Below are 8273 nucleotides of genomic sequence, written 5' to 3'. Positions count from 1 at the left end.
GTAACTTGGATGTGGGTGTGAAGTGTACTCTGTCCAAGTTTGTGGATGATACTAAATTGTGGGGTGAAGTGCACACTCTGGAGGGTAGGGAACGATTGTAGGCAGACCTAGACAGGTTAGAAAAGTGGGCAGTACACAATAGGATGCAGTACAACAAGGACAAGTGCAGAGTGCTGCACCTAAGATGCAAAAATATCCAACACACCTACTGGCTGAGAAGTGACCCTCTCTGCAGCACAGAACCAGAAAGGGATCTTGGAGTCATAGTGGACTCCAAGGTAAACATGAGTCATCAGTGTGAAGAAATCATCAGCAAAGCTAACTGCACTTTATCATGCATCAGCAGATGCATGACAACCAGAACCAAGGAGGTGATACTTCCCCTCTATGTGGCATTGGTCAGACTGCAGTTGGAGTACTGCATCCAGTTTTGGGCTCTGTACTTCAAGAAGGATGTTGATGGACTCGAAAGGATCCAGAGAAGGGCCACTCATATGGTTAGAGCCTTACAGGACAAACCCTATGAGGAAAGACTGAGGGACCTAGACCTCTTCAGCCTCCACAAGAGAAGGCTGAGAGGTGTTCTTGTGGTCGCCTACAAATTCATTAAGGGGATGCAGCAAGGGATCGGAGATGCTCTGTTCACCAGGGCACCTCTTGGGGTAACAAGGAACCATGGTCACAAACTGACAGCAGATTTAAGCTTGATATCAGGAAAAACTTCTTCACGGTAAGGGTGGCCAAAATTTGGAATGGGCTTCCAAGGGAAGTGTTGCTCTCCCCTACCTTGCGGGTCTTTAAGAGAAGGCTGGATAGGCATCTGACTGGGGTCATCTGACCCCAGCACTGTTTTCTTCCTAAGCAGGGGGTCAGACTTGATCTGCTGAGGTCCCTTCTGACCTTAGCATTTATGAATCTGTGAAACAAGATCTGGGGATCAGAGGTATAGCTAGGCAGCTCTGTGTCCTGTGTGATTCCTGGGGCAGTGACAGCTTCCACAGTGCCAGCTGCAGCAACACAGTCAGCTGCCACTGCAGTTCTGGCTGTTTATGTGCTGCCTGCCCTCCTCCTCTCACCCCTCACAGAGGCAATGCCAGGGGTGGCTGCTTCAGCTGACCTCCTTTCCCCCCTAAGTTATGCAACTGCTCAGGATTCTTTTTTCTTTTTTAATTGGATGTCATTGTCAAGTCTCCGGGATTTAAACTCCAGTTTTGTGAGCCTCCCTGACCCTGCACAGGGCTCCCCTACTTATCTACCACGTCTTGCTGGAAAACTACTTCAAGGAGTACAGTGGTGTATACTTCTGCCTGGTTCGGGTAGTAACTCACATCTCCAATGCAGTCGACCGTGGGGCTCTGCCTCCCCTACTCCCTTTCCACTCACCATCCATGTAGTAAGGATGGTGCTGTCAGTTGTCACCTATTTGGGTCTCTGGGATAGCTCATTGAGGCTTGGCCATGTGTAAGTTTTCCCCGGGCTTATCCTGGTATCTGGTTCACCGCCAAATGCCTGTGATACAATGCAGAGTTTTTCCATGCTTCCTGTCAGTGCGGATAGCCAAAATGATACTATAAGTACTAGAGAAAGTCTCTTAAACTCAATCTTGGTCAGCTCCAACCACTTGGTTGGGTGTTGGGGCTGGGGTCTGGCAATATTCACCCACCAGCCCCCTCGGCCTCATTGCCTCACCTTTGAGTACAGTGAGTCCTCAAACTGGAAATAGAATGAAAAAAAGGAAAAAGAAAGGACATCTGTCTGGAGCACTCTTGTTTCCTGGGTGCTTCCAGCATCTAGGTGCCAACCCCACTCCAGCTTCCGTGGGGCTCAGCTCGCCCATGATCACCCTGGAGACCACTCTGCTTCTGGAGTGCTCTTGCCCTGCGGCCACTCTCCCCCCGTGCCTGGCCCTTGCTGGGCCTTTTAAACTTCCTGCGATGGCACCAGAGGCTGATGTCATCAGCCCGGCACTGCCAAACTTGATTGACAGCTGCTTTAAAAGCCAATGCAGCATTGGCTCACGTTGCTCCTGACCCGTCCCCGACTCTCTCCCCGGTAAGTACCCAAAGGCTCCCGGGCTTCTTTGACCTGGTCCTGGGGTGCCCAGCTGTGACCCCGGGGTCCCTGGCTCTAGTGTGCAGCTCCAGCCGCCATGATCATTAGTACATTTTTTCCTATAAGTCTGTGCTAATACTGACAGGTTTCTCAGCAGCACCTTTTATGGGTATTGTTGTCTCTTTGTGTGTAATGATATTGGCCTTTCTTTCCTATATAAATCTATAAACTCCATATTAGTACTTTAACCTGTGGAAATAGTCTTATATTAACTTTGTTAAGTGACTTATTTTGCAGTATAACCATTACTGTTACCTGTCAAGCAGTGATGTTCTGCACAATTTACAAAAGCTAGAGGACAAGCTCTGCCTTCTTAAAGAACTAACACTCCTAGTGAGCCTGACAGATGGTATCAATATACAGTAACTTAGTGGTTTTTTTCAGACTTTGACTCTACATTATATTGACTTTTTTAAATGTGTCAGTATTTCAGATGTCTGCTTTAGGGGAAATCAAATAATTTCTCTGCCAGTTCCCTAAGGGCACAATTTAAGAAAGAAAAACTGTCTTGCACTTAATGTGATGTGGAAGCAGGCTGAAATATCTCAATTCAGATTTTTTGAGTGATATTTTTTATTGGACCATCTACAGTACTTGATTCAGGTTCTTTAGATAGGCGAAAGTTCTACAAAGAAGATCTGTCAGTGTTAAAATGGTGTTAACTTAGACTGTGCACCTTCCTCCCACAAATTTATTTTTCTAAAAACGAAATGAAATTATATTTCACAAAACTGACTGAGAAATTAATTTGCACTACATGTGGATTTTTTTGATTCAGTGAACATACTGGGAGTGGGGAAATCACTCTGAACGAGAATGAAAAGTGATTTGTGTTTTTCACTGAAACATTCCTGTGCCCCAAATTGTTTTGGGTCAAAAAAATTATTTTGATTCTGTTTCAGGAATCTTGTACCGCTTTACTTTTTAAAGCGTATTTACTGAAGCAGGAGTTGAGATCCAAGTGCCCTGCTCTTACGTCTGTGCGCTGCACACCAAGTTATGGAGTTACAGTCATTCTTTTCCTCACTGGACCCAATTAAAAATTAAATATTTTTTATATTATAAAACTGCAACAGGAGAGATTGAGTGCAGATAACCCCCAAATAACTTATAGCCTGAGCATGCTTGAGAGATGAAAGATGTGAGTTCATATCTCTTCAGACAGGTCTCCAATAATTTGAATGAGTGCCCCCACTATTGGGCTGTTAGGTAAAGAAGGCACCTCCTGCCACCTCATTTATATTGTGAAAATAGTGTCTGTTAATTTTTTCCAGGTGCAACTATTTTGTTAATATAGATCAAATTTGTGAATATTTTTATTAACCAAAACAACATTTTCAGCTAGTTATTTCTGCCTTTTCCCCTCTTCCCCCCCAAAAAAAACTTTTACAGCTCTATTCATTATTTAAAATAAAATGTAGTGAAAAAAGGTTTGTTTGGGGGGTTTTTTCCCTCACTAAAATGTTCCTTTAGTGTTAAAATTTAGTATAGATGTTTCGGTTCTATGATGATAAGTAGAAATTATATATTTCTTGGACTTCCTCTTGGTAACTTGCCTGTATACTTTGTTATGTAGATCTGATGCTCGTCTTCATAGAGATGACATTGATATCTGCTTCAGCAAAACATTAAATTCCTGCAAAGTGCCCCAAATTCGTTATGCAAGTGTGGAGCGCCTTTTGGAGAGATTAACGGACTTGCGCTTTCTTAGTATTGATTTCCTGAATACTTTTCTGCATACTTACCGTATATTTACTACTGCAGCAGTTGTACTGGAGAAACTCTCAGATATATACAGAAGACCTTTCACCTCCATTCCAGTCAGGTAAACTCTATTTCTTCAGTTCTTTGAAGGCTGCCAGAAATGTCCTTTTTGCACTGTTCTGTAGTCTAGAAGAAAAACTTTTTCACAACCAATGACATTTTAAATAATTGTTTTCATTTTTCTGCTTTCACTTTCAGGACCAAGTGCGCACAGAGTACATACGTACATTTTTTTTACATTGCATAAATCTGTCTAGCACTTTCTGATATTATTTGTGCATTTTTCTTTTGTGCTCCCTAGGTCTTTGGAACTGTTTTTTGCTACAAACCAAAACAACAGAGGAGAACATCTGGTTGATGGAAAGTCGCCACATCTTTGTCGCAAATTTTCTTCTCCTCCACCACTATCACTCTCAAGAACTTCTTCCCCTGTCAGAACCAGAAAACTCTCATTGACTTCACCACTGAACTCTAGAATAGGGGCTTTAGATCTCTCTACTTCCTCCATTGCAAGCAGTCCTACCTCAACATACAGCCCAGCCACATCCCCACCACCCACTGCTAGCAAAGTACCACTGGACCTCAGCAAGGGGCCTTCTTCCCCAGAACAGAGTCCAGGATCTATAGAAGAGAATTTAGATAATCCTCGCATTGATCTTTGTAACAAGCTGAGAAGAAGCATTCGGAGAGGTATTATATAACTGCAGCATATTGAGCATTGGCAAATGCAGTAATCAGTATGAAGTCCATGTTTAACAGATTACTAAACTTTGGTATTGTAGGTATTTCAGTCATTTCCCATTGCTTAGTAAACAGTTGGTTTTTTGAGAAGCAATTTTTCAGTATTTAAGAGCTCACATTCCTGTCTTTGTTATTGCTGGGACTGCTAACATTGCCACTGTTCTGCTGCTTTCACTTCTCATTTCATATCAGCACGGCAGAATAACAGCCTGAGTTCAACCTTGAAAGAACAGAGATGAGGGGAATAGACTGGGAGAAGGATTATGAACTTTTCTGTGTATCAAGAAAACAGAAATTAGTTAATTATATCTCCATTATATCTTCTCAAAGTAAAATATTAGGTGCCTAAATGTGAGTCTGTCCCATGCTGCTAAAGTCTCTGGAAAAAAACCATGAATGTATTTACTTCTGTAACACACAGTCAACTTAGCCTTCAGACTAAATCACAAAAAACAGCAAGCAGAAAAATGACTCATCCCCCTTCTTTATTAATGACTTTTAGGGACTCATGCAGGGTGGAATAAGGCTACTCAGGTGCCTAACAGGTAGAGTAGAATCTATGTGCTCGGTAGCAGGAGGCTTGGTGCTCCTGCTCCTTAAGAGCAGGTAGGCTGCGGGTGTGGCAAGGGGCAATTAGGAACCACGGCTGCTTGCACATGACAGGGGATTTAGTTCTCCCTAAACTGAAATGGTGGGTTTTTAATTGTGTCTGTTAAAAACCCACTGTTTCAATTTAGGGACTTCCATCACTGTGACAGAACAGTGATGGTCCACTGTCAGCTTGCACCCCTCCCCCCTCCCCCCACCACTGCTGCAGACAGGCTCCACCAGAGGGGAAAAAATAAGTGACAAGGGGCTTGATCTGGGGAGTGAGCTGCCAGTGGGCCCTGAGCTGGGGGAGGGCATGCTCCTTTCCTCTGCAGCAGCGGCGTTCCCTTGGGTGGCACCTGCCCACTAGCACCCCGCTAGGCAGTCCCAGGGTGTGCTGCCACTATAGAGAGAAGGACCGGGTCCCGTGCAGCTCAAGGGCTGCATGACCGAGTGGCGGTATGCACGGACAGGCAGGCTTTGCTGAGAAAAAAAAAGAAAAAGTTGGCAAGGGGCATGATACTTTTTTTTTTTCTCCCAGAGCCTGCCCATGTCTTCTGCAGCTGGGGGGGCGAACTGCTGGCAAGCCAAGCAGCCCCTGAGTTGAAGGGGGCCCCGATCCTTCCTTCCGTGCTGGTGGCCCCCCCCCCGGGACTGCCTGTGCAGGCTGCTAGTGGGGGGGGGTATGCCACCAGGGAGGCACTGCCACTGTGGAGGGAAGGTCTGAGCCCCCACAACTCAGGGCCTGCCAGCTGCCCACCCCCTAGCCATGGGAGAGGTGGATAGGCTCCACCAGAAAAAAAATAAAGGGGCCTCTTGCTGTTTTTTTTTTTTCCAGCGGAGCCTGCTTGTGAGAACTGCCACCCTGTCACACGCCCCCTGAGCTGCGGGGCAGCCTGGTGCTTCCCTCTGCAGCAGCAGTGTCCCTCGAGGGCTGCCTGAGTGGGGTGCTAGCAGGCAGGTGTTGCCTCAACTAGCAGGCAGCACCCAGCCCAATCCAACAGTGTATAGGGTGCTGGAAGCCCAGGCTTGCTCAGGGAAGCTCGGGCTTGGCACGCTTCCAGTGCCCTGTGCATCATCCCTGCTGCCTGGGATCACCAGCAACAGCCTGGCTAGCCCCTGGAGCAGTGCATGAAGGTGGCATGAGGGTGGCTGGGTGTGCTGGTGGCTGGAGAAGGTGGCAGGGATGGTGCAAGGGGCGTTGGAAGCCTGCCAAGCCCAAACTTACCTGAGCATGCGTGGGCTTCCAGTGCCACGTGCACTGTTCCTGCTGCCTTCTCTGGATGTATCACTGCAATTTGTTACATAGCAAACTAAAATACATTGGATGTGTTTTACTTTGCTATGTAACAAAGTTGTTTAAAGCAGAATACATCACTGCTCATGTACAGCGTGACAAAATTAAAACAAAAAACACCACTACAGGTGTAAATGGTGATGCCATTAAAGTGGTGCAAAAGGACAATTAAGCCTCTTTAAAGGCCAATTTCAACACGTAGATGTGCCCCACATGATTAGGGACCTACTGAATTCACAGCAGAACTGGGTTGCGTAGTAGCTTCTTTAAGCTTGCAGGTTCCCCCACTCACCCTCCCCACCCCCATTGTTGATTGGCTGAAGGGCCCTGGTGGCCCTTTTGGTTGCTGCTGACTGGCCAGGAGACAAAAACAGTGCAAAATTTAAAACCATAGGTTTTGTCTCCTTGGTGATCAAGAATGAGCAGCGGGGCCCCTCCACCAATCGGTATGGGGGGGAACGTGGGGGAACCTGCAAGATTAAAGGAACTGCTGTGCAGCCCACTTCAGCTGTGAATTTGGTAGGTTCCCACACATGACCTAAAGGGGCTGGGCTAATAGGATATAAGCCCAGGGCTTGAGCTGAGCGGGTAGTCTAGCCCTGAGAGCTGTGGAAGGAAGAGCTCCTAAGCACCATTGCTGCAGCAAGGCTCCTGATTAACACCTGAGCTGGGGTAGGCAAGACTGGTGGTTTAGGGATTGAGACCATAGGAATGGTCTCAACTGTAGGAGGTCTCAACTGACCCAGGAGAAGGGTCAGAGCCCAAGGGATAGGGGCTAAAGTTGGGGGCCACAGCCAGAGAGGGGTGAGAGCAGGGTCAAGGACCTATAGTCCAGGAGGGGCAAGAACCAGGATCAGGAAGCCCATAGCCTGTGAGGGCTCAAGAGGCCTAGGAACAGGCCCAGAGCCCAGGAAGGGCCAAAGGTTGAGGAAGGCCTAAGCTGGGGACTGCCAGGGCCAAGGATCCTGGAGATCTCAAATGGCTTAGGAGCAGGGCCAGGGGCCAGAGTCCAGGCAGAGGGATCAAAGGCTGAGGAGGGCCACAGCTGGAGAAGGGTGGAAACAGAGCCTGGGGTTCAGTGCCTACAGGAAGCAGAAACAGGGTCAGGGACCCCAAGCCATGCCTGGGAGAAGCCGGGATGGGCAAAATGCCCAGGTGTGGGTGGAAAAAGACAGGGGTCTGAGCCCAGGATGGGCAGTGAATGGAGCCCTGATCTTGAGTGACCACCTTTTCAAAAAGCAAAGGCAGAACACATGCCTGCCTGGCCCCTACCCCCTGTGGGCAGCAGAGCTGGAGCAGAGTTGAGCAGAGCCCATGCAGGGTCAGAGGAGGATGTGGGCTGCCCACTGCAGAGCTCAGTGCCCTCTACCTTGCTACCCTGCTTCCAGGGCCTCTGCGGGACCTGGTGTGGGAGGGTGGAGAGGCTCAGTGCTGCCACCACCGCTGGAAGCCCCACACCAGCTGCGCTGCCATAGCAAGGCACCCCCTGCCCTCCTGCAGTAGTGGGAGCAGTAGCAGCAGCGTGGAGTTGTGCACCCCCACAGCTGCTGGGTGGGCAGGGGGTGCCTTGCCATGGTACTGCAGCAGCATGGGGCTCCAAGTGGTGGTGGCAGCACTGAACCTCTCCTCCCTCCCACGCTGGGTCCCATGATCACCTCCTAGCAAAACTGGCCAACTGTGACCTCGGCTTTACCATGATCCGCTGGCTAGGGAATTGGCTCCATGGTCGGACCCAGAGGATGGTGGTTGACGGAAGTCAATCGTCATGACG

At 48.1% G+C, this 8273-nt stretch overlaps 1 protein-coding gene across 1 annotated transcript in view; it reads left to right on the top strand.

Moving 5' to 3' along the window:
* The window catches only part of RASGRF2 (Ras protein specific guanine nucleotide releasing factor 2), a 372508-nt gene that overhangs the window by 159671 nt on the left and 204564 nt on the right, over positions 1-8273 (top strand). The window contains exons 14-15 of the mRNA XM_019516939.1: positions 3689-3937; positions 4178-4566. Coding sequence (XP_019372484.1) covers positions 3689-3937; positions 4178-4566 — 638 coding nt within the window. The remainder of the gene's footprint in view (positions 1-3688; positions 3938-4177; positions 4567-8273) is intronic.

Source organism: Gavialis gangeticus, unplaced genomic scaffold (assembly GCF_001723915.1).
Source record: "Gavialis gangeticus isolate Ggan-Ray unplaced genomic scaffold, GavGan_comp1, whole genome shotgun sequence".
In the NCBI taxonomy this organism is placed as follows: Eukaryota; Metazoa; Chordata; order Crocodylia; family Gavialidae; genus Gavialis; species Gavialis gangeticus.
The sequence above is the reverse complement of the archived record's forward strand: the minus strand, read 5'-3'. Positions and strand labels throughout refer to the sequence as shown.